General features: G+C 43.3%; 1 protein-coding gene across 1 annotated transcript; it reads right to left on the bottom strand.

Moving 5' to 3' along the window:
• Window positions 1–1,039: 1,039 nt before the first annotated feature.
• LOC133663457 (tripartite motif-containing protein 72-like) lies at window positions 1,040–23,363 on the bottom strand. The gene is made up of 5 exons (XM_062067935.1): window positions 23,040–23,363; window positions 22,924–22,966; window positions 11,284–11,367; window positions 10,899–11,141; window positions 1,040–1,636 (listed from the first exon to the last, which is right to left on the bottom strand). Exons 1-5 carry the CDS (start codon window positions 23,271–23,273, stop codon window positions 1,122–1,124), a joined length of 1,119 nt encoding a protein of 372 aa, XP_061923919.1. The 5' UTR covers window positions 23,274–23,363; the 3' UTR covers window positions 1,040–1,121.
• Between the last annotated feature and the right edge of the window lie 3,532 nt (window positions 23,364–26,895).

The following is a 26,895-nucleotide window of genomic DNA, read 5'->3' as shown; positions in this document are numbered from 1 at the left end:
AATATTGTGTTGATTTTCTGTTGTCACCATAAATACATTGAACAATGTACAGTTAATACATGTGATCAGTATTGGAATCTTCCGATCTCACTCACTGATGATCAGTATCGGAATCGGGAGCATGAAACCCTGATCGTAAGATCCCAAGTTTTTCACTATTTTCTTCGATGTTTCTGCTCTTTTTAAAATTTTTATATAATTATATTTTTGGACTGTACGTGGGCTGCAAAACGCCACACTATGGACACCCTCTTGCTTGAATAGTATATTTTTAACACTTTATTGTTTAATTTTAACAAAACACTTGAACCTGTGAAATGTGGCAACAAAATAAGCCTGAGATTAAAATAATGCAGACAAAAAGAAAATCACGAGACAATTACAAATGTACAAAAGTAGACGGTGGCTTATGTGGCACAGTGCTGGTTTTAAATCAATTCTCGGCTTCAGAAGACATTTGATCTATTCAGGGATTTTTTGGCTTGAAAGCTCCCTCAGCTCATTTCTTTTTACCGTCACCTGCTGTCTTTAATTCATGCATGCTGTTTTCTCTTTCCCCCACTCCCGGTTCGCTTGCTCTCTGCTGTCCCTTTTGAAGTTTTCGGGAGCCCTGTGGTTTTCAAAGGGTCAAAAAAGGGCAGCCCCACTGTCCTATCGAAAGGCAGCGCATGGGGCAAACATGTGGTACCACCTGTCTCTGCTGCTCTAAGTCAACGCCACCGGTGTTACTGTACTCGCACCTCACTATCTCACCCCCTACTGATTATACCTTATTCCCGCAGCTTGGCAAAAGTCTGCACTTATGGTTTTAGTGCTCATACCCAAGTATACGAGGACGTGCTGATATAGTGTGAGGACCCCTACCGTCTGACAACCGTCACACTGAGACAAATCAAGGCGTCCCGCTGTTAGAAGCCCACCCATTCCTCACACTTTACAATATAGGACTCATTCCAGCCCAAGCCCCGATCAGCGGGGGTCACACCGAGAATGGAAGGAGGAATCCGCAAGTCCTTCAAGATGGAACATTTGCCTTTCAAATTGCAGCCATAGATCAAACCTTTCTGGGGATTTGTGAGTCTGTCAGTCAGTGGATGTTTCCATTGTAGAGAAGGATTGTCTTATTTAGGCCCGGTTTCCTGTTCTGCAAGCCCAGAGGGATTTGTCCCCCGGTGTCCACAGGAGCAATGTGATCCAAAACCAGGCATCGAACTGGAGTTTGCTGCAGACATCTCCTCAAACTTCTGAATCACTTTACCCACTGATCGGAAGGTGATATCCCTTTGCCATCGGCCTCTACTGGACCCACAAGGGTGTCTGTAGGTTGAGTTTTTACTGAGGAACACATAGGGGGGAGGCGGGAGGCCGCAACGCAACCGTAGCCAGCCCTGACCGAGGCCCAGAGTAGGAAGAACTCCCGAGGCATTGAAACACGTAGGCAGGGTGACGAGGTGCTCTTGGGTCACAAGGTTGTAGAAGCTAAGAGTCCCCCCTCCAAAGTTAAGGAAGAGTCCGAGAGTTTTGATCTGAGGAGGGACTGTTACAAGCGGCTCCCTGCAACCATCGTAAACGGCGCAAAACGACAAACCATGTCTTTCCAGCCACCAGCCTTTAGAATTGTGCAGTGAGCTCACACCTGAAACAGACAGGATAGTGCATCAGTATGAATCCTTAAAACAGAGGTAGGGTTGGACGTCGATGAGAACCTGGTCTTAAAATGAAAGTTTAAAGTACCAAATATTGTTACACACACACTAGGTGTGGTGAAATGTGTCCTCTGCATTTGACCCATCCCCTTGTTCACCCTCTGGGAGGTGAGGGGAGCAGTGAGCAGCAGCCGTGGCCGCGCCCGGGAATCATTTTGGTGATTTAACCCCCAATTCCAACCCTTGATGCTGAGTGCCAAGCAGGGAGGTAATGGGTCCCATTCTTTTATAGTCTTTGGTATGACTCTGCCGGGGTTTGAACTGACAACCTACCGATCTCAGGGCAGACACTCTAACCACAAGGCCACTGACATTCCGATTCTCTCGGAACCGTCAACATTTTTAAATGACAATTCATATTTTCTATGCTCAAAGAAGCTTTTACTGTGTATCTCCATACACTGTGTGGGGCCGCTCCTCTAAATCAATAATCCGCTATTGCGACAAATATAGTACAGTATATTTCTTACAAGTGATAATAATAACCGGAGGACAAGGCTAAATAATAATTCAGCGGAACCTCAATTTACGAATCAATCTTTGTAAATTTACGAACCACAGACCGAATATGCTATGGTGTTCGTACCTTGTCTCAGTGTATAAACGTTTTATTCACCCATTGTATTGTCTTACAGCGCCGCCATTTTGTGTCTGGCTGCACAGCGAACGTGGGTGAGCTGATCCATATCCAAAATTCTGCTGTTAGTTACTGTGCTACTTTTAATGCTATTCAAAAGCCTTTTTAAGACATTTTCTCAATTTGCTGGTTCAATATGAGTCTAAAGAAATCAACAAAGATATGTGGTTGAAAAATTCAAGAGGTATCCACAGTTTACACTGCTTACCCCGCCTTCCACTCCCTTCTGCTTCATGGCAGGAAGACTAATTGACAATGTAAAGTGTTTTTACTCCTATCATTGTAGCAACCTGGCTGTTCAAGTTAAGGAGTTTTGTGATTTCAAGCTAAGTGCACCACAGGGCTAGTGACAGTGTGTGCGCGTGTCAGCAGGGCGGCTGTGAATGAGGACATTTTAGCTAGTTGTTGTATTGGCTTTGTTATTAAATAGAAAGTTGATTCACCAGCCCCTTCCTATGTTTGTTTGATATAGAGTTCAGTATAGCACTTTATATTTTGTTCAAAGTACAAACTTTTACTAAAATGTGGACTTTTGTCGATGCAGTAATCCATTATTCCAATTTACATTGTTTCTTATCGATACATTGGCTTCAATATACAAACTTTTCTATTTACAAACCCTGTTCAAGAACCAATTAAGTTTGTATTCCATTTGCTTGCTTATAATTCTGCAAAATCGTATGTGTAAACAAATAATCCCTTGCCCTGGTCTTTTTATCGAGTGTTACTGCAAAATAACCCTACTAACTCCCCATCCCTGTCACATGACCATATGAAGTAGGCCTGCAAGTGTTTCTCATTGTGTACAGATGTTGCTTTTTTAATCAATTCAATAACAATGAGATGATTCAACCCTTAGGAGTATGATGTAGTTTTTTTGTATTTTTAAATACATTTGTCTTTACCTTTATATCGCGCCATAAAAATTGTTTATCTTGCCTTGCTTTCCTATTTTTCCAATACAACCTCACGTGTGACAGTATTTTTCCATTTGAGCATATTATATTAACACATCAGGCCTTACAGCTAATTTATGCCGTGTTTGTGTTTGTGTGTGTGTGTGTGTGTGTGTGTGTGTGTGTGTGTGTGTGTGTGTGTGTGTGTGTGTGTGTCGTCGTACGTGTGCGTGAGCATATGTATGTGTAAATGTGTAATGAACCCTTCTTATAACTTACAATGCAATTATAAAATGTATGATTCGAAAACTCATGCACTTAAATTTAGCAAACAGCAAATATAAATGTAGTCAATTATTGGTAGTTATTATATATATATATTTTTACCTTCAAAGCCTCAGACAGTTACCAATACTGTTACAGTAATATATGCTATGTAGGGGAGAGCTCTAGCTTTCCCGTCACACTTTTACAGGCTAACAAATGTGTGTGTTGTATAAAAGCCATGTTGAGAAATACTGAGAAGCTGAATATTTACAATTGGACACTAAAACACAAACTTTTTACACCAGAGAAAACTATGTAGGTGAGCGCTGATCCCAATTATATAAAATGCCATACTTTAATGTGATAGACAGCACCCTCTGATGGAGAGATATAATGAGTGTGACAACCAGCCCCATTCTTCCCCACACAACGTTTCAAAAACATGTTTGTCTTTTTCAGCTAAATAAATTGCACACATTGTTGTATTCATTTTTGTTATGTAGGTTAAAATATTTTATAAATTGTGCTCCAAAGTGTGGCTGATTAATTTAAATTTGTTGTTATTGAGTTTTAATACTACATTTCAAAAATATCTATAGTTTAAAAAAAAAATATATATATTTTTTTTATTTCAGAAAAATTGATGCATGTTAAATAATTATTTGTTGTAATGTAATCTATACTTCTTTCATGTTAGGTTTTATTCAATATTAATAAGGATACAGTGTTATGCAGAGTTGTACTTATTACAATTTTATCGACCAATGATACTATTCATAGTTGCGGTGGATAGTGGGGGTGGGGGTGATGCAAAATGTTTTCTTCCTATGGGGAGTTTAACAGAAAATAATAATATATAATATCAGTGATTCTCTAATTTCGGACTGGGTCCTTGGCGTGGTTTGTTCTCCCAGAAGGCAACGGAAAATTGGCGCGTGCGAGACATGAATTTAAATACATTTTTAATTCTAACTAAAAAAAAGTACAAACAAAAGGCGCTCACAGCGGAGGTAAAAAACTTGACTATGAAAACAAAAGGCGCGCACAAAGGCGGAGAACTATAGACATTAAACAAAAACTTACTTGACAAGGAACTGTGAACATGGCATGAAGAAGCGTGATGAAAAAGTGTGCAGAGCATAAATGTGGAGCATGAATGTGATGTCACCAGGACGAACAACAGAAAATGACAGATTTAAATAGTGACATGATCAGTGAAAACAGGTGCGTGACTCAAAACGTGAAACAGGTGCGTGGCAGGACAGGTGAAAACTAATGAGTTGCTATGGAAACAAACAAACAAGGAAGCGCAACCAGGAACTAAAAAGAGTCCAAAAAACAAACACATGGCCAAAACAAAAACATGATCACACAGACATGACAGAGCCCCCCCCCTTACGGACAGATCCCAGATGTCCAAAAACAACCAACAAAAACAAGATCAAGAGTCATGGAAGGGCGGGAGGGGGACATGGCGGTGGGTCGCCAGACCCCGTGTCCCCGTATCCACCGGGGCAGAGTTAGGTGGCGGCGACGCGTAGAGCGCCGCTGTACCAGACGAGGTGGGCGACCTGGGAATGGCCACATTCGTGGCCGACGAGGAGGTCGGCGAACCTGGCGTGGCGGACGCCCATGGAATGGCCACATCCGTGGCTGACTAGGAGGTGGATGCGTCGTCATCGTGGCAGGCGGCGAAGCTTGGCGTGGCGCGTCAGGCGGCGAAGCTTGGCGTGGCAGGTCAGGCGGCGAAGCTTGGCGTGGCGGGTCAGGTGGCGAAGCTTGGCGTGGCGCGTCTTGGCGTGGCACGTCTTGGCGTGGCGAAGCTTGTCGTGGCGAAGCCTGTCGTGGCCATGGTTGGTCTTGGTCTTAGCATGGTGTGTCTTGGACTTGGTCTTGGCATGGTGTGTCTTGGACTTGGTCTTGGCATGGTGTGTCTTGGTCTTGGTCTTGGCATGGTTGGTCTTGGACTTGGTCTTGGCATGGTGTGTCTTGGACTTGGTCTTGGCGTGGTGGGTCTTGGACTTGGTCTTGGCGTGGTGGGTCTTGGTCTTGGCATGGTGGGTCTTGGTCTTGGTCTTGGCATGGTTGGTCTTGGTCTTGGTCTTGGCGTGGTTGGTCTTGGTCTTGGCATGGTGTGTCTTGGTCTTGGCGTGGGGGTGCTTGGTCTTGGTCTTGGCGTGGGGGTGCTTGGTCTTGGTCTTGGCGTGGGGGGTCTTGGTCTAGGCTTGAGGGGTCTTGGTCTTGGCTTGAGGGGTCTTGGCGTGGAGCTGCGACTGGCGGCACTTGGCGTCGTGGATCTGCGACTGGCAGCACTTGGCGTCGTGGAGCTGCGACTGGCGGCACTTGGCGTCGTGGAGCTGCGACTGGCGGCACTTGGCGTCGTGGAGCAGGTAACGGAGCTTGGCGTGGTGCTACTACTGGCGGCACTTGGTGGCGTGGAGCTGCGACTGGTGGCGCTTGGCGTGGAGCTGCGACTGGTGGCGCTTGGCGTGGAGCTGCGACTGGTGGCGCTTGGCGTGGAGCTGGGCATGGTGGAGCTGCTAGGCATGTTGATAGCCTTGGAGCAGGACGTGGAGCAGGTGGAGGTGGCCTAGCTGGAGGTTGTGGCTTGGCAGGTCGAAAGACTGGTGGTGGCGGCCATGCTGGTAGCTGTGGCTTGGCGTGACAAAAGACAGGTGGTGGTGGCCGAGCTGGAGGCTGTGGCTTGGCATGGCGATGCTGACCCACCCCACCTGAACAATTCCCAGCCCTAGCCGCCCCCCCCTCAAGGAGCAGATCCCAGACGCGCTCCCCGTGGTCTGGAACCGTCTTTTGGGGTGGGTGGAGGGAGGTCAGGAGGGGGGCAGAAGCCTCCCCTCTAAATTGTCCAAAATGTCCTTTTTTTTCTACATGTGATTGAGTGGGTGAAAAAAAAGAAACATGTTGTGACGTGGGCGTGGCTTGAGTCTTGGGGGGCGGGGCATGAAAACTGGGTGACTGTGATTGATAGGATCTGATTTCTAAAAACATGTCTTGGTAATATTTAATCATTGATTTAGAGTCTTTGGTTGGATGTGGCTGACAAGAAAAAGAGTTCAGGGAAAAAAAATCCATGACGTCACCCACTGGCAGCGGCGTGACGTCGTCCTGGGGAAGCCGGGCTGGCTGCAGCTCGAGGGAGGAGCTTGCGGGAACGATGCGTCCTTCCCACTCGGAGAAGTCTTCCCAGACGTCCTTCGTCTGGAGCGGCGCTTCCGGGACTGCGGTGACGCAGCGCCATCCTCGGACCAAATGGAGTCTCTGTACTCCACGAAGGAGTAGCGCAGCGTTTCCTCCTCCATGGCGCGGAGGACCTGCCACGCTGCCTCCTCCAAAACGTCCAATTTTCTTGCGGGAGAATTTTTCTGCTGGCGACATACTGTCAGGACTGGGTCCTTGGCGTGGTTTGTTCTCCCAGAAGGCAACGGAAAATCGGCGCGTGCGAGACGTGAATTTAAATACATTTTTAATTCTAACTCAAAAAAAGTACAAACAAAAGGCGCTCACAGTGGAGGTAGAAAACTTGACTATGAAAACAAAAGGCGCACACAAAGGCGGAGAACTATAGACATTAAACAAAAACTTACTTGACAAGGAACTGTGAACATGGCATGAAGAAGCGTGATGAAAAAGTGTGCAGAGCATAAATGTGGAGCATGAATGTGATGTCGCCAGGACGAACAACAGAAAATGACAGATTTAAATAGTGACATGATCAGTGAAAACAGGTGCGTGACTCAAAACGTGAAACAGGTGCGTGACAGGACAGGTGAAAACTAATGAGTTGCTATGGAAACAAACAAACAAGGAAGCGCAACCAGGAACTAAAAAGAGTCCAAAAAACAAACACATGGCCAAAACAAAAACATGATCACACAGACATGACAGTATGCTGGATCCATCTAGTCGTACGCCAAATAATCACTTGAATAAAGTACAGTGTTTTATGTTTCTATATTTCTTGCAAGATGGCTGCAACTGTTTCTCTCTGCTGAAAGGCCTAATGAAATCCACTAAAATCATCTAAATGCACTGACATCCAACAAAAGTCAAGATTGCTCGAAGAACAATGACTACCAATGCAAAGTTAGCAGCTGAAATGGCGGGAATTAAAGATTCCCTAAACTTTATGTCAAGGGAACTTAGTAAAGTGGTGGAACAACAGAGGGAACTGACAGGCCTCATGGAGGAGATCAGGCAGCTAAAGGCTATCATCCAACAAAAGAATGAACTGATTGAGCTCCTAGAACAAAGGGTGGATGACTTGGAACAGTATTCCAGGGCTGATGATCTTGTGGTCACCGGCCAGGAGACCAGGCATCGGAGTTATGCCCGGGTTGCTGGCCCACCTGATGACCAGCATGGTGAGGATGCACCATCTGAGGAGCTTGACACCCTGGAGCAACAAGTGGTATGCTACATGAAGAGTAAACATATTCCTCTGGACAGTCAGCAAATATCGGCATGTCAAATTCTTCCAAGTAAGGACAAAAAAACCAAGCCTAAAGTCATCATCAAGTTTGCAAATAGAAAGCACAAGGTGGAAATTCTGAAGTAAGCTAAGAAACTGAAAGGCACTGGAGTTTATCTAAATGAGCACTTCACAAAGAAAAATGCCGAAATTGCTTGGACCAGCCGGATCCTCAAAAAGCAAAATAAAATCCAATCGACCTGGACCAGAAATGGAAAAGTTTTCATCCGGATGAACGGACGACCAGAACAACAATGGCCATAAATGATTTAATGGAGTGTGTAGCTGTTGAGATAGAATTAGAACAAAACAGAAACATTGTTGTTGCATGTGTATATAGAAAACCAGGATCAAAAGTAGAGGAAATGAATAATGGTCTAAATGAAAAAATAACTCTCGTAATTTGTGGAGATTATAATATTGATCTTCTAAAGGTAGATTCACATGAACAAACCTCAGATTTTTTAGAGATATTATATGAAATAGGGCTGTACCCATTAATTACAAAGCCTAGCAGAATAACCACAACTAGTGCAACCTTAATAGATAATATCTTTACAAAATGTTTTAGGGATTCGCATTACTACTGGGTTAGTGATAAATGACATAAGTGATCATCTGCCTATATTTGCAATATTGGACTATCAATTGCCTAAAAGAGCATACCATCAAATACTTAAGAGGAAAATAAGTGTCAATCATATTAACAAATTCAGGAATGACCTATTAAAACAAGAGTGGAAAAAGGTGTACACAGATGATATAAACACTGCCTATGATTATTTTCTTAAACATTATATTACTCTGTATAACAAGCATTGTCCTGAGGTTCCATGCAGATCTAAACAAAGGCAAAATAATGCACCTTGGATGACAAACAGTTTGAAAAATGCATGTAAAAATAAAAATAGACTTTATAAAGAGTTTATCAAATCAAGAATAGAGAATGCTGAAAAATGCTATAAGTATGGAAGTAGAATTGTCTCACATCAACTTATATATATCAATATGATATTAATACATATGTATATATTAATAAATATACAAATACAAATGTGATATACAAATAAATAAATAATTTGTATAATTAAATGCGTATTTGTAAATATATTTTTGAGATTTGAAAATATATACAAATAAAATTTATAAATATAAAAATGTGACATACAAATAAATCAATAATTTGTATAAATAAACGTGTATTTGTAAATATATTTTTGAGATTTGAATATAAATATGCTTGATTTTGTATTTGTATTTGTATTGAATTTGCATATGTGAATCGCTTTTTTGCTTTTGTGTCGATGAGACATTCCTACCATAAACCAGATGCACAAATAAATGTGGAGTTACACACTCCCCTGAACAACTAACAGAGGGCACTGCAGCCAGAGCGGTCTGGGTCACAGACATGGTCAGACACTGGCAAGCCAATCAGAGGCACACTAGGGAGGGTCATATAGTGGATTAAATGGATGGGTAAGTAATAACTAGTATTGATAACTGTTTCAGGTGTGTTGTAGTAAAAGGGTAAATGGGTTATACTTGTATAGCGCTTTTCTACCTTCAAGGTACTCAAAGCGCTTTTGACACTATTTCCACATTCACCCATTCACACACACATTCACACACTGATGGCGGGAGCTGCCATGCAAGGCCCTAACAACCACCCACCAGGAGCAAGGGTGAAGTGTCTTGCTCAAGGACACAACGGACATGACGAGGTTGGTAGAAGGTAGGGATTGAACCAGGAACCCTCAGGTTGCTGGCACGGCCACTCTTCCAACCGCGCAACGCCGTCGTAGTAGTGCCATGGTTGTATCTACTAGATAGTTTAGTCAGTCACTCAGCTTTTACAGGTGTTGATGTGACAACGATGTCTGCAACGTTAGCCAGACAGCAGCTAGCAAAGTAGAGCTAAGGCCAAGGCTATTAAGGCCTACTTCACTAGTAGTAGCAGTACTGAAATGCTGTATCTGTACATTACTGGAGGATCTTTTTTTTCTCCTACTTCCACTTTTACTTCGTTAGATATGTTGGATGTTGCCAGACGTCGTCGTCATATCAACACCTGTAAAAGCTGAGTGACTGACTAAACTAGCTAGTGGATACAACCATGACACTACTACAACACACCTGAAACAGTTATCAATACTAGTTATTACTTACCCATTCATTTAATCCACTATATGACCCTCCCTAGTGTGCCTTTGATTGGCTCGCCAGTGTCTGACCATGTCTGTGGATAAATAAGGTACCTAAAATGTATTTATTTTGAACAAGGTTAAATACAGTTTCCCGTATAACATAATGAGAATGTTATATTGCTTAATTATTCTACCTTATTTCAATTATTGTGCAGAAATATGGGGAAATACACATCACAGCAACATAATGCCTTTATTTATTTTACAGAAAAGAGAAATTCATATTATTTTTAAAGTAGGATATAGAGACCACACAAATCCACTCTTCATTAGGTCAGGATTATTAAAACTATAAGACATTGTAGAATTGCATACTCTATTAGTGATGGAATAAACAGCGTTACTGTTCAAACTGTGTGTAATGTTATAATGGCCAAAAATATTAAATGCACTTGTTAAATAAAACTTCTGCCTTATTTTTTTTAATGAATACTTAGGTCTACTACGCTTCTTTTAATATTGGTGGTGGTACTGAGAGAGAACCAAGCATTTTCTCAGGTGGTACTTGGCAAACAAAAGATTGAGAACAATTGATCTAATCTATTTTAATCTAATCTAATATGCAGAAATTGCATTTTTAAAAGCATCTTGAATGAATTAAAAGTAGTTTTAATTTAATGTATCTTGTCTATAAAGGTCTATGGATGGCATGACAATAATAATAATACTAATAATAATGATGATAAACATTCTTACCAATTTTATAGATGGAGCTGTTGTAGACATCTACCTCCCAGTAATATTGGCCCTGAGCAATGATGACATCAGCGCAAACCTGAGGGAGGTCCTGCGTCACGCCAAGGTCAGAGGTCATCATCAACCTCCTGACTTTTGGAAGTGAACAAGTAGGGCTTATTCCTCGGTAAGTGACAATGAGCAAGGAGTTGGAAAGGTGGAGAGAGGTGGGGGCAGTTAATGGGTCCAAAGCAAAGCGCAAACCTAAAGAAAGTGTCAGATGTCAAAAATGAAGCAGAAACACAGTATACTATTTTTTTCCTTCAGTTAATGCTAATAAAACATATTTAACATCCATTTACTGTACATAGACTCTTTTCTAAGTTTGGGAATCATGCTTTCTTACCAAAAACAGACCTCTCTATCTCCTCCTCCTGTAGATCCACATTGCTCCCAGCTGGTGGTATAGTGAAACTGCAAGCACTGGAACCTGAACATTATTCACAGTCAGAATTATCCACATCCATAACTGTATAAAGCAGAACCATCCACATTGTTAATGAGTAATGTATTGTTATTTCCAATGTGCTCTGTGGTGGACATACTACCCCTATGTTGTCATATAAACAGATATAGATGGCTGATGTAAAAAATGCAGGAATGCATGTGTGTTAGAGGAAAAATATTTTTTGCAGTCTCATTTATGATATGATGGCCACTGCAAAGAACCTTGCAAAAAATAGATATACATATATGCAAATGAACTGCATTTGTTTTCTGGGTCCCAAGAGCGTATGCACATACATGTTGTGCTTAAGTCAGCGATGAAATATATTAAACAGAAAGATAAACATTCCATATGTTGGACTTACTGGTGAACTGCCAGTCTGTTGCAATGAGGTGGTAGGTCAAAAATATCAGTGGGACACAGGGGCCGTGACCCCCTTCCAAAAAGTTATCCCCTCAAAAAATTGTTTTGTAATGTTTATCGAATGCACATTGTAGTACATTCTAGAGACAACGATTACCGGTATTAATGACAAACCGCGGTAAGACTCCCAATTGTTAGTATTAGCTTTTCAAATGTTAATTATCTAAAAAACCATGATTACTGCACTCTGCATGTTGGTACTGCTCTTTTCCTGGGGTAGCAGCTAGCGCGCTGATCGCAAGCTGGCAATTAGTCTGCTGATCACCATCTATTTCAAATGCTAACATGAACACAAGTAACAATGTATTCTGTCCTAAGATAGAGTGGTAAATATGAAGATCCATAAATGGATGTGTTTACAATAGGAAAATAACTCACGTAACGTTGCATAAACCGGAAGTGAAGATATATAGAACATGTTTAAAAACTACAATAACAATAATAGGGCTTTCAAAAAGCCAGAATAATATTTACAATCAGAATCAGAATTGTTTTATTGCCATTCTTTGACAACGGGTTCACAAACTAGGAATTTTTCTTGGTGCAATCGTGCAACATAAAACACATATAACACATATTTGGTAATAAAAAGAGCTGTAACTGAGCTATCAGATCTTGTTATAGACTTAGAAGGAATTCAAGGAATTCAAGGAGCTACTGTTAGGAGTTATTGTTCATGTGCCTGATGGCCGAGGGGAAAAAACTGTTCAGGTGGCGGGAGGTGTGGGTCTGGATGGAGCGTAGTCTCCTGCCTGAGGGGAGAGGGGAGAATAGTTTGTGTCCAAGGTGAGAAGAGTCAGCTGTTATCCGACCCACACGCCTCCTGGTCCTGGAGGAGAGCATGTCCTGGAGGGATGGGAGCTTGCAGCCAATCACCTTCTCAGCAGCACGTACGATGCGCTGCAGTCTATGCTTATCCTGGACTGTGGCGCCGGGGAACCACACGGTGATGGAGGAGGTCAGGATGGACTCTATGATGGCTGAGTAAAACTGCACCAGCATCTCGGACGGCACCTTAAGTTTCCTCAGCTGCCGCAGGAAGTACATCCTCTGCTGGGCCTTCTTGATAAGGGAGCTGATGGTTGGCTCCCACTTGAGGTCTTGGGTGATAGTGGTGCCCAAAAAACGGAAGGAGTCCACAATGGAGACAGGGGTGGGAGAGTCAATAAGGGTGAGGGGGGATGGTGGGGCTGTGACTTTCCTGAAGTCCATGATCATCTCCACTGTTTTCTGGGCGTTCAGCTCCAGGTTGTTGAGGCTGCACCAGGACGCCAGCCGGTCCACCTCTCTCCTGTAGGCGGACTCATCACCATCTGAGATGAGCCCGATGAGGGTAGTGTCATCCGCAAACTTGAGCAGTTTTACGGACTGGTGACTGGAGGTGCAGCAGTTTGTATACAGGGAGAAGAGCCAGGGGAAGAGTACACAGTCGTGAGGAGTACCAGTGTTAGTGGTTCGACTGTCCGAGACAATCTTCCCCAGCCGCACGTGCTGTCTTCGGTCTGTCAGGAAGTCATTGATCCAACTGCAGAGGGAGCCGGGCACGCTGAGCTGGTAGAGCTTGTCTCGTAGCAGTCCAGGGAGGATGGTGTTGAAGGCAGAGCTGAAGTCCACAAACAGGATCCTAGCGTAGGTTCCTGGGGAGTCCAGATGCTCCAGGATGAAGTGGAGGGCCAGGTTCACTGCATCATCCACAGACCTGTTGGCTCTGTAGGCGAACTGCAGTGGGTCCAGGAGGGGGGCGGTGGTGTCCTTGAGGTGGGGCAGGACCAAGCGCTCAAAGGACTTCATGACCACAGACGTCAGCGCAACCGGCCTGTAGTCATTAATTAGTCATTTAATGTTTATTCTGCAAAGGAAAATCTGTTTTGTCTGTTTATTTGTTCATTCAGTAAAAATTTCTTGCTTAATGTGTGTTCCTAAATTTGTGTTGGACGTCTTAGATGAAGAGAACAGTTATGATTTTGGTTTAAAGCGTAAACAACTAAAAACTAAGGTTTTGGGCATTGTTTTCTCTAAACACATACATTTGTGTAAACATGGCCAAGGACGCGCATTATTGTGGGTTTCCAGCACGTCATCTTCATCACTAAAGGAACAATCTAATCTGGGGGAGAGAATCCCTATGCCACTTTCAAGTATGTTTCTTTTTTTTTGAGTCGTCCGCTTGAAGCATCCCTCTGTCTCCGACTACCTCGTCGTCGTGTGACATGAGTGCGTGACTGTTATGATTTTGCTTACTAGTTTTGATGACCCGCCTTATCTTGCCTCTGATTGGCCAGTCCGTAATGTTTTGCCCTAAACTTAGTCAATTGTGACTCATCATACAAACACCAACCAATCAATCATGGTTTTTCTCCGTATATATCAGGGGTGTCAAACTCAAATACAGAGTGGGCCAAAATTTAAAACTGAACAAAGCCGCGGGCCAAGGTTGAAAAAATTAACCTTTTAATAGGGACCCAAACAAGTTTTTGTCACAATGAGGGGGTGCGCTTGCTGCGCGGTTGTTCTCCCAATGCAAAGGAACGGCTCCGGACGAAGGCGTAAGGTAGGAAGTGATTTATTTCTCATAAATCATCCAATAAACAAAACAACAAGGATGCGTGCCGAGCGCACGGGAAGCTAAGGAACTATTTCTTAGCATAGGCAAAAGACAAGGAACTCAAAAACTCACGTGACAATTGCATGGAGCAAACACAACGAAAGCAGGACGAGTGACTGGCAAAGGCAACTTAAATAATGCCTCTGATTAGCGCTCGGGAAGCAGGTGAGCGGGCGAGCACTAATCAGAGACAGGTGCACACAAAGAGAGACCATGACAACCAAAACAAACTCCTGAAGTGCACAAAACAACTTAGGAAGTCCAAAACTAACAGAACATAACTAAACAAAACATGATCCGGACCACGGATCATGACAGAGCCTCCCCCTTAAGGACAGATTATAGATGTCCAAAAAAACACAAGAACAAAACACCAGCAGGGTCAAAAGTCACGGGAGGGCGGAGGGAGGACATGGCGGTAGGTCGCCAGGCCAACTGTCCCCGAATCCACCGAGGCAAAGTCAAGCGGCGGCGGCGAGTGGAACGCCGCTGCAGCAGGCGAGGCGGGCGACCAGGGAATGGCCACATTCATGGCCGACGGGGAGGTGGGCGCACTTGGCGAGGCGGACGACCAGGGAGCGGCCACATCCGTGGTCGACGGGGAGGTGGGCACGTCGGCGCCTTCATAGCAGGCTTGGACGCCAGTACAGGCGCCTGGCGAGGAGCAGGTGCAGGCACCTGGCGAGGAGCAGGTACAGGCGCCTGGCGAGGAGCAGGTGCAGGCGCCTGGCGAGGAGCAGGTGCAGGCGTCTGGCGAGGAGCAGGTGCAGGCGTCTGGCGAGGTGCAGGTGCAGGCGTCTGGCGAGGTGCGGGTACTGGTGCCAGCCGGGGTGAGGGTACTGGTTCCAGGCGGGGTGCGGGTACTGGTGCCAGCCGGGGTGCAGGCACTGGTGCCAGCCGGGGTGCAGGCACTGGTGCCAGCCGGGGTGCAGGCACGGGTGCCAGCCGGGGAGCAGGCACGGGTGCCAGCCGGGGAGCAGGTACAGGTGCCAGCCGAGGAGCAGGTACAGGTGCCAGCCGAAGAGCAGGTACAGGAACTGGAGATGGTGGCGTCTGCAGGCCCACCGGAGATGGTGGCGTCTGCAGACCCACCGGAGATGATGGTGGCGTCTGCAGGCCCACCGGAGATGATGGTGGCGTCTGCAGGCCCACCGGAGATGATGGTGGCATCTGCAGGCCCACCGGACAAGATGGTGGCGTCTGCAGGCCCACCGGACAAGATGGTGGCGTCTGCAGGCCCACCGGACAAGATGGTGGCGTCCGCAGGCCCACCCGGGCAGAGGTTAGCCATGAGCATGGCAGAGGTGGTCTAGCCGGGGGTAGCGGCTTAGCATGCCGAAGGACTGGTGGTGGAGGACGGGCTGGAGGTTGCGGCTTGGCAGGCCGAAAGACTGGTGGTGGCGGCCGGGATGGAGGTTTCTGCCTGGCTGGGCGCAGCCGAGCAGCCCCACCAGCACAGCTCCCGGCCCCAGCCCCCCCCCCCTCAAGGGGCGGATACCAGACGCGCTCCTTGCGGTCTGGAACAGTTTTTAAGGGTGGGTGGCGGGAGGTCAGGAGGGGGGCAAAATCCTCCCCTCTAAATTGTCCAAAATGTCTTTTCCCATCCCCCACCTGAGGTCTTTTGGGAGGATGAGAGGAAAAAGTCACTGACGTGGGCGGGGCTAGAGTCCTAGGGGGCGGAGCTTGGCACTCAGAAGGAGACTGTGGCTGACATCTAAATTTCAAAAGAATGTCCTGATAATGTTTAATTTTAGAATTAAAGTCTCTAGGAGGTTGCTGACAGAAAGAGTCAGAAGAATTTAAAAAAAAATCTTCGTCTCTGACGTCATCCACAGTGGGCGGGATGACGTCATTCGTGCGGGTCTCCAGCTGACTGACAGCCCAATCGGTGAATTGCTTAGCAAAATGTGTGATGGGATTACCTAATTTTGGCGGCAAGGAATACTGGTCTGGCTGCAATTTGCTTCGGTCCGGGGGAGGAGCTTGCGGGAGCGACGCGTCATGACGGCGAAAAGAAGCCTTTCTGGCTGGCTTCCGTCCTCGCCAGCGCGTCTCCATCTCCTCGTGGCCCGTCTGCGGAAGAACGATGCTGCTTTCGTTCTGTCACAATGAGGTGGTGCGCTTGCTGCGCGGTTGTTCTCCCAATGCAAAGGAACGGCTCCGGACGAAGGCGTAAGGTAGGAAGTGATTTATTTCTCATAAATCATCCAATAAACAAAACAACAAGGATGCGTGCCGAGCGCACGGGAAGCTAAGGAACTATTTCTTAGCATAGGCAAAAGACAAGGAACTCAAAAACTCACGTGACAATTGCATGGACCAAACACAACGAAAGCAGGACGAGTGACTGGCAAAGGCAACTTAAATAATGCCTCTGATTAGCGCTCGGGAAGCAGGTGAGCGGGCAAGCATTTATCAGAGACAGGTGCACACAAAGAGAGACCATGACAACCAAAACAAACTCCTGAAGTGCACAAAACAACTTAGGAAGTCCAAAACTAACAGAACATAACTAAACAAAACATGATCCGGACCACGGATCATGACAGTTTTGCATTGAACATTGAACAAGCAAGGCTTATATAACTTTATAGTGACATGCAAAATCGAGTTTCAAATAATAATAATAATAATTCAAAAATATCAATGGCATATCAAATAAAATTTGATATGGAAAGTTTGGTGGTAGCGGGGGGTGTATATTGTAGCGTCCCGGAAGAGTTAGTGCTGCAAGGGGTTCTGGGTATTTGTTCTGTTGTGTTTATGTTGTGTTACGGTGCGGATGTTGTCCCGAAATGTGTTTGTCATTCTTGTTTGGTGTGGGTTCACAGTGTGGCGCATATTTGTAACAGTGTTAAAGTTGTGTATGTGGCCACCCTCAGTGTGACCCGTATGGCTTTTGATCAAGTATGCTTTGCATTCACTTATGTGTGTGTAGAAGCCGCATATATCATGTGACAAGGGACGACACGCTGTTTGTATGGAGGAAAAGCAGACGTGACGACAGGTTGTAGAGAACGCTAAAGACAGTGTCTTTAAGGCACGCCCCCAATATTGTTGTCCGGGTGAAAATCGGGAAAAATTCGGGAGAATGGTTGCCCCGGGAGACTTTCGAGAGGGGCACTGAAAATCGGGAGGGTTGGCAAGTATGAGTATTAGCGGTGAATGCGGTGTTAGAGCGGCACCGTCGCTGTATAATACCGGCGGGCCAGCTCTAATGTTAATTTGATATTGCCTCAAGGGCCAAATGAAATTACACAGCGGGCCACATTTGGCACCCATGGTATATATCGATGTTGTCATTTATCCAGGTCATTGTATTTTCTCCATATTTTTTAGTCTTGGATTTGCAGTCCATTTTCTCTCTTTGTAGCTTGTAGATTTGATGTAAACTACCTAGCAACGTGGTTCTAAAAGTAGCTAAACGACAGGAAAAGCTACTTGTTAAAAAAGTAGCTAAACTACTGCCAAGCTTCTGGAAAATGTAGTTAAGCTATGTAGCTTAGCTACATGTAGCTTTTTTCTGCCCATCACTGTATATATTTGTCAAGACGTGGACTTTGGGGTGTGTTGTTTTCCCGGAATGCAAAGGAAAGTTGGAGCGGGCAAGGCGTGACGGTAAGGACATTATTTATTTTAACACTAACAAAAAGAACAAACTAAAGGCGCGCACAAAGGCGGAGAACAAACTTGGCTATGAACAAAATTAACACATAAACAGACTAAGGACATGAAACAAAACTTACTTGGTCAAGCATGGAAAGATCATAGAACTATGGCATGGACAGTGTTGGGTTAGTTACTGAAAACCAGTAACTAGTTACAATTACTAGTTACTTTATTTCAAAAGTAACTCAGTTACTAACTCAGTTACTTACACCAAAAAGTAATGCGTTACTGTGAAAAGTAACTATTTAGTTACTTCTTTTTCCCCCCCTTTTTTTAAGGCTCCCATTAATGCCCTTTTAGCCTTCATTTCAGTACTGTTATTGCACTGGAGAATAATACAATCTGTTGATCAACTTGACATGCATTTGCATCACTGAACTCAGAAAGCAATGTGGTCTACATACAACACACAAAGACAAAGATATGTTTCAAAGGGCCAATTTATTTCAGGCCAGAAAAAATTGACAAAACTATTTTAAATAGCTGCAACATAATGGCACTTTAACTTTAACTCTACGTAGATAGGATCTTTGATCCAAGACACAACTTACATTTAACTAAAATGTTATTTTCTTTGCGCTCGACAAAAGAAAAGTATTGAGAATGTCTCCATGTTAAAAAACTCGACTTCTGGCTTCGCCATGATGTCTTGTTAGTTGTTATGAGAGTAGCGTATGTGTGTGTGTGTGTGTGTGGCCCTTTAAGATATGACAGCATGAGAGGTGAGTGACGTCAGTGAGTGAGTGGGCAAGAGAGGTGAGGGAGCGGCGACAGTGAGTGTGTGTAGGTGCTCTAGCTTGGTGGATGGCTGCGTGCAATAAAGTCACAAAGTTGCAACAAACCGCCGGGTTCGTCATTCACCCTCAGCTGTAAAGACCCTCTTCCGGGTAAAGTGAAGGTTGTTAGACCCGAAGTACGGCTCTGGAGGAACGTCTCCCCTGCGGGGACGCGTGCTTTCTGTGGGTGGGGGAAAGCACGCCTCTTCTTTTCCACCGGAGCGCTCCAATAAAACACACTCAGATCTTCGGTTTCTGGCCGATACTACATAAAAATAACGTAAAATAACGCAGTAACGCATCATGCAGTAACGGTAACTGAGTTACTGTATATAAAAAAATAACACGTTAGATTACTAGTTACCGCCGAAACTAACGGCGTTACAGTAACTAAGTTACTAAGTAACGCGTTAGTCCCAACACTGGGCATGGACGCGTAATCATGGAGGTATCAGAGTTAATGTTGCCAGGCTGACTTCCTGGCAACAATGGGCTTAAATAATACAGACATGATTTGTGACAGGTGCGCGAGTGCAAAACGTGAGACAGGTGAAACTAATGAGTAGTCATGGTGACAAGGCAAGGGAGTGAAAGCAGGAACTAAAAAGTGTCCAAAAACCAAGCAGAACATAACTAAACAAAAACATGATCAACAGACATGACAATATTTATATATATATATATATATATATATATATATATATATATATATATATATATATATATATATATATATATATATATATATATATATATATATATATAAATATAGTGCTTTGAGAGGCTGGTAAAGGAACATATTGTCTCTAGACTTCCCCCCACATTCGACCCATACCAGTTTGCTTATCGCCCTAACCGCTCCACAGAGGACACCATCTCCTCTGCACTCCACCTGAGCTTAGAACATCTGGAAGGAAAGGACACACACGTGCAGATGTTGTTTCTGGACTTCAGCTCGGCGTTCAACACAATCATCCCGCAGCACTTGGTGAGCAAACTGGCCCCCCTTGGATTCAGTACTCCCCTATGCAACTAGCTGCTTGACTTCCTCACAGACAGACCACAGTCTGTGAGAGTGGGCGACAACACCTCCAGTGTCATCTCCCTGAGCACCGGCTCCCCCCAGGGCTGCGTCCTTAGTCCACTGCTGTTCACGTTGATGACCCATGACTGCCGCGCCAGGTCCACTACTAACCACATTGTGAAGTATGCGGACGACACAACAGTAGTGGGCCTTATCTGTGACAACAACATGGACTACAAGGAGGAGGTGAAATATCTGGTTGACTGGTGCAGAACCAAAAACCTGGTCCTGAATGTCGACAAGATCAAAGAGATCATCGTCGACTTCAGTCCAGCCACACTCCACTCTTCACAGCTGGACTCTAGAAAGAGGTTCTGCAGCCTCCGTAGCAGAACCTCCAGGTTCTGTAACAGCTTCTTCCCTCAGGCCATAAAACTCTTGAACGCATCATAATAATCCCCTCAATTCCCCCCCAAAATGGATTAACTCGCTGGAATATAAGGACAATACAACATACATCCATAAACGTGGATGCATATGCAAAAGTGCAATATATTTATTTGTACAGTAATCTATTTATTTATATTTGCACCTTATTGCTCTTTTATCCTGCACTACAACGAGCTAATGCAACAAAATGTTGTTCTTATCTGTACTGTAAAGTTCAAATTTGAATGACAATAAAAGGAAGTCTAAGTCCAAGTGTAAGTCTAAATGCATATACTGTATATGTAGAGATATATATGTATATATATATAGGGCTGTCAAACGTTTAAAATAGTTATTCGCAATTAAAGATTGATATAATTTTTCATCATTAAAAAGTGTATCCTCGACGGATAATTTTCCAGTGTTTAATATCATGACTGGACAGTTAGTTAGCTTTAATGAAATGTGTTTTAAACTTTGTGCTTTTTAAACAGCTGAACACAAAATGGAAATAACATGCATTTAATGACCATAAAAATTAAAATAAATCTGCAGTACGTTGATTTTGTATTTTGGAGTAATACACAATTTTTTATTCCTGCTGTGCAAGTCCTTGCATTCAGAGGAGCTACACTATGTTTAGATACCAGCTTCACGCATTACTAACACAATAAAGTATGTGGATTGTTACGATCATGTTTTGACTTTCAAAGATGTTTGGTAATGTAATCTGCATGAATGTGTCTTAACCTTCTCTATTTATTAATACATTGTAATATTCAGCCTGTTAAAAATTATATAATTGAGGTGTTTCAGCCAGAACATGTTATAAAATAATTTACACAATATTTCCACTCAATGTGGAGGAGCAGCGGCTTTACTCTGAGCTCCTCCTGAATGACATAGATTTTTAACCTATCTCTAAGGGAGTACCCCGCCACTCGAAAGAGGAAACTAATTTCGGCCACTTGGACTCGTGATCCAGTCCTTCTGGTCATATTCCAAAGCTCATGACCATAGATGAGGATGAGTAAGTAGAAGGACCGGTAAATTGAGAGCTCTGCTTTGGGGCTCAACTCCTTCTTCACCACAACTGATGGATACAGGGTCTGCCTCACTGCAGATGCCGAACTATCCGCCTGTCGATCTTACGATCCACTCTTGCCTCACTTGTGAACAAGACTACGAGGTACTGGAACTCCTTCAGTTGGGGCAAGAACGCCTTCCTGACCCCGTGAATGGCACTCAACCCTTTTACGGGCGAAAACCGTGGACTCGGACTTAGAGGTACTAATTTTCATCCCGGTCGCTTCACACTCGGCCACAAACCGATCCAGTGAAAGCTGAAGATCCGGGCCAGATGAAGACAGCAGGACCACATCATCTGCAAAAAGCAGAGACCTAATCCTGCAGCCACCAAACTGGATTTCCTCAGCTACTTGGTTGCGCCTACAAATTCTGTCCATAAATGTTATGAACAGAATCGATGAAAAAGAGCAGCCCTGGCGAAATCCTACCCTCACTGGAAACGGGTCTGATTTACTGCCTGCAATGCGGACGAGGCTTTGACACTGATATTCTCTTAGCACTCTCCACAGGACTTCCCGAGGGACACGGTTGCATCCCTTCTCCAAGTCCACAAAACACATGTACACTGGTTGGGCAAACTCCCACGCACCCTCAAGGATCTTGCCGAGAGTATAGACCTGGTCCACAGTTCCACGACCAGGGCCAAAACCCCACTGCTCCCCCTGAATCCGAGGTTGGACTATACAGCGTAGCCTTCTCTTCAGTATACCTTACTGGGAAGACTGAGGAGTGTGATCCCGGGATAGTTTAAACACACTTTCTCGTTGCCCTTTTTAAATAGAGGAACCCGATGTTTAAGCAATGCTTCAGAATCTTGTCAACCAAGACAGTCCCACAGCATCCAGAGCCTTAAGGAACTCCGGGCGGATCTCATCCACCCCCGGGGCCCAGGCAACAAGGAGTTTTTTAACTACCTTGGCTACCACTAGAGAGTCCCCAGGCACTGCTTCCTCATTGGAAGGAGTTTTGACTCATTTCCAGCACGAAAGCAAAGCTTTGGTTAGTGAGCAAAGAAACAGGCAGCGAATGCCTGGAATATATCAGCCCTACAAAATGACAAACATCCCTTTTAATGCCATCCCCTGGCACATGTTGGTGTGTTTACGGCATATTCAGCTTGGTTAATTTGAATCAAAGCATGTTTTATTCTCTTTTACATGTAGCATTTCTTAGCTGTTGCCTGTTAAGCGTTCGCTTAAGTTCGCTGCATTGCATCTACGAACAATGTACAGTAAAAAGCATGTTGTCGGTTTACTTCTAGTCATGGCTAACCACAAAATGAATGAGTATTATTTTCGGAGAGATAGCGCAAAGATCAAAGTATTTAAAAGCAACTATGGGCTTGTTTTTTCAGCGACGCGAAGCTGCAAAATGTGGAATTTGGAGACAAGCTATTTCGACATAAATGGCGTGCTTATATCCGAAATAAACCAGGTAAAACAAGACAACTGTCCATGGAGTTAGTGAAACATTCATGATGTAGTAATGTATGAAAGGTGCAAGTATTGCTTACATAAACTCACATTGCGCTGTGTCTTCATTTGCAACCAGAGAGTAGGTTTCCCCCTGACAGAGGACAGTGGGGCAATATATAGAATCAAAATACCCAATGTGCTTCAATAGATTTGAGAACTCTTACTTGCAGTTGATGTGGTTCAGAAGCCATCTCCCGTCTGCCAATGTCATCCTGGCTGGCACGTGTGAACTTCAGGGTGGGATATCGCGGGAGACAGGACAAAGCAGACGACCACGTCTCGCAGGGCAGCTCCACATGGTAGCCACACAGTGGACACAACACAGAGCAGCTCAAATTATGTCGGTGGGATCGACCAGACCGCTTGGCCTCTTGGGCAGACATACAGTGCACACACATGGTGTGAGAGCATGGCAGGATCAGGGTAACATTATTGGGTCTTTTACAAGCAGGACACCCGGACAGCTCCTGCAAACAATCTGTGTCCTTATTGTCACTCCCGTAAATACGTTTATTTTCTTTTTTCAATTTCTTCTGGGACAAAAAAGCCAGTTCTGACATTATGATAATGAAAAAAATTCCACTCCCTCATATCTTTGTCTGTCAACAGTGTTGGAATTAAAAGTATGTTTCTCCCCATGTGACGTTTGGAAATAATTCAAAACATGAAAAAATACAATAATTCCATTTACTGTTTGAAAGCGTGGCTGTTTGTAAATGTCTCCAGGCCTCAGGCATCAGCTTTTCATCCTTTTTGGTCAGATCTTTTGGTGTGCAGGACAGATATCCCGCTGAAGGCAAAAAAAAAGAGAGACAAAATTCACTTTCATACCTCTGCAGAAGACTTAAAACTGAAGGATGCAAAGAAGACGTCCCAATGTTGTGCTAACTCCTCTGTTGTGGCTGCATTAGGTAGAATGAGAGCTGATAAAAGAGAATAAGAAGGGGGTGGTCGTGACAGAGGAGTGCAGCCTTTGAAAGGCACTTACTGCTTGGTGTTGCTACGGTAACTGATCTTCCCATAGAGAAGGGCCGCCATACAAAATTGTGTGCTGCAAGGATCTCTTTTCTCGCAAAAATCTTATTTGGGTGGGTGTGTGAGCATATATAGTTTAAATGAGCATTATTACCTTAGATTGTGTATTCAATCAGAGCCGTTTTTGCTGATAGAACAAAATAAGACAGTCTATTGTTTAAATATTGCACGGATTCCTGCCATGGTTTGAACAATAGGTGGATTGGTTGAATTGATTTGAATTGTATGGATACCAAGGTTAGTATTAATATAGGACTGATACTAGCATGATACAATCAAAAATCGTATTTTTACAAATATCAATTTTTTTGCAGGGATGTAAAAAAATAATGAGTTATATTAATTCATGTGATTAATCACCAAAAAATGTGCATTAATCATGTATATATACAGATTAATCATGCAATTTATTTTGACCCCACATGATATTTTACCCTAACAGGTACCCCAAGATGGTAACCAAAAGGCAATGCGGGTTGTTACCACTCCTAACCATTTTTGGTTTCCAAAACGGTTTTGATTACGTTAGCTTCTTGGGAAATAAAGCTAACCAAAAGCCACCCTAATTGGGTGGCCTTTGGTTAGCTTTTTCGTTACTCCTTGCTTCAAAAGGCAAGCAGTTTATTGTTTCCTGGAACGTTTACTTGTAATATGAATCAATCAATCAATGTTTATTTATACAGCCCTAAATCACAGAAGTCTCAAAGGGCTATATATATATTATATATATATTATATATATATATATATATATATATATATATATATATATTATATATATATATAATATATTATATATATATATATATATATATATATATATATATATATATATATATATCCATCCATCCATCCATCTTCTTCCGCTTATCTGAGGTCGGGTCGCGGGGGGTCAGCAGCCTAAGCAGGAAGCCCAGACTTCCCTCTCCCCAGCAACTTCTTCCAGCTCTTCCCGGGGGATCCCGAGGCATTCCCAGGCCAGCTGGGAGACATAGTCCTTCCCAATAAATATATATATATATATATATATATATATATATATATATATATATATATATATATATATATATATATATATATAGTTGTGGTCAAAAGTTTAAATACACTTGTAAAGAACATAAGTCATGGCTGTCTTGAGTTTCCAATCATTTCTACAACTCTTATTTTTTTGTGATAGAGTGATTGAAGCAACATACTTGTTTGTCACAAAAAAACATTCATGAAGTTTGGTTCTTTTATGAATTTATTATGGGTCTACTGAAAATGTGACCAAAATCTGCTGGGGTCAAAAGTATACATACAGCAATGTTAATATTTGGTTACATGTCCCTTAGCAAAGTTTCACTGCAATAAGGCACTTTTGGTAGCCATCTACAAGCTTCTGGCAAGCTTCTGGTTGAATTTTTGACCACTCCTCTTGACAAAATTGGTGCAGTTCAGCTAAATTTGTTGGTTTTCCTGACATGGACTTGTTTCTTTAACATTGTCCACACGTTTAAGTCAGGACTTTGGAAGGCCACTCTAAAACCTTAATTATAGCCTGATTTAGCCATTCCTTTCCATTCCTTTACCACTTTTGACGTGTGTTTTGGGTCATTGTCCTTTTGGAACAACCAACTGCGACCAAGACCCAACCTCAGGGCTGATGATTTTAGGTTGTCCTGAAGAATTTGGAGGTAATCCTCCTTTTTCATTGTCCCATTTACTTTCTGTAAAGCACCAGTTCCATTGGCAGCAAAACAGGCCCTGAGCATAATACTACCACCACCATGCTTGGCGGTAGGTACGGTGTTCCTGGGATTAAAGGCCTCACCTTTTCTCCTCCAAACATATTGCTGGGTATTGTGGCCAAACAGCTAAATTTTTGTTTCATCTGACCACAGAACTTTCCTCCAGAAGGTCTTATCTTTGTCCATGTGATGTCAGATGAAACAAAAATGGAGCTGTCTAATACAATTGTTGTGCAGAGGTAACCGTTTAACCACAGTATAACGTTTGGGTTGTTTTGTTGTCTGAATATTTGGTGAGCGTTAGGCTTTGCTAGGTTTCTGTTTAACCGTAAGGGTTCTAACTCCCCATTGGAGAACCCTAACCTAACATTCTTTTAATGCTATGTGTTAACTAGGTGGTAAGGGGTGCCGAATGTAAAAGGCCAGTCACACCTTTCTAGCAGATATATTTCTCACATTTAACATTTAGGTTTAGATTCAACATTTAGAGTTAACATATAGATTTATATCTAAAATTTAGGTTTAGATCTAACATTTAGATTTAAATTTAACATTTAGACTTACAAAAGTATATTTAATATTTAGATATATGTAGAGTAAACATTTAATTTAAACTTAAATGTGATGAAAATTAGCTAAATGTGAGAAAAGTTAGTTAAATCTGAGAAAAGTGAGTTGAATATGAGAAATATATCTGCTAGAAAAGTGTGACTGAACTTTTACATTCGGCAAGCCATCGAGTGGGCACGCGTGAACGTGGCACAATTTTATTTATTTAACCATTATTTAACGAGGAACAATCCCAATGGCTCGGACAAGAGTGGATCCACAACAATAAAGAACTGTCATGGCCATACAAATGCATATTAGCATTCGGCAGATAAAGCCCCAGGTCATTCATACAACTAATAAACAAAATAAGTTTTCCAACACAAGCCCCGCAATACTGTGGATTGTCACAAAGTCTGACGCATGTCCGTCATATTTAATGCTGTTAGTTCTCATACAGAAATAATTAGAAAACCAAGCAACTGCCTCCTTGGACAATCCTGAACAAATTAGTCTTTTATTTCTAATAGCATGTTTAACAGTATCATAAGCCTTTGATAGGTCAATGAAAAGTCATTTGTTGTAAAAGTGTCCATTAAAAGAGCTAAATAAATGTTATCCATGACAAAAGGTGTTTTGTTCAATATTATCACTAACAGTAGCATGTATCCCTATCCCTATTTATCCCTTTTTATGTTGCACAGATG

This window comes from Entelurus aequoreus, linkage group LG13, assembly GCF_033978785.1.
Source record: "Entelurus aequoreus isolate RoL-2023_Sb linkage group LG13, RoL_Eaeq_v1.1, whole genome shotgun sequence".
NCBI classification, from domain to species: Eukaryota; Metazoa; Chordata; class Actinopteri; order Syngnathiformes; family Syngnathidae; genus Entelurus; species Entelurus aequoreus.
This window is presented reverse-complemented; position numbering and strand designations above follow the sequence as displayed.

Coding starts and splice junctions, on each gene's coding strand:
- LOC133663457 (XM_062067935.1), bottom strand. CDS start 23,273: ATGTGTGTGCACTGTATGTCTGCCCAAGAGGCCAAGCGGTCTGGTCGA. Junction 11,368..22,923: donor AAATGAAGACACAGCGCAAT/GTGAGTTTATGT, acceptor AATAATGTTCAG/GTTCCAGTGCTTGCAGTTTC. Junction 1,637..10,898: donor CAGCTCCATCTATAAAATTG/GTAAGAATGTTT, acceptor TGTCTGTTTCAG/GTGTGAGCTCACTGCACAAT.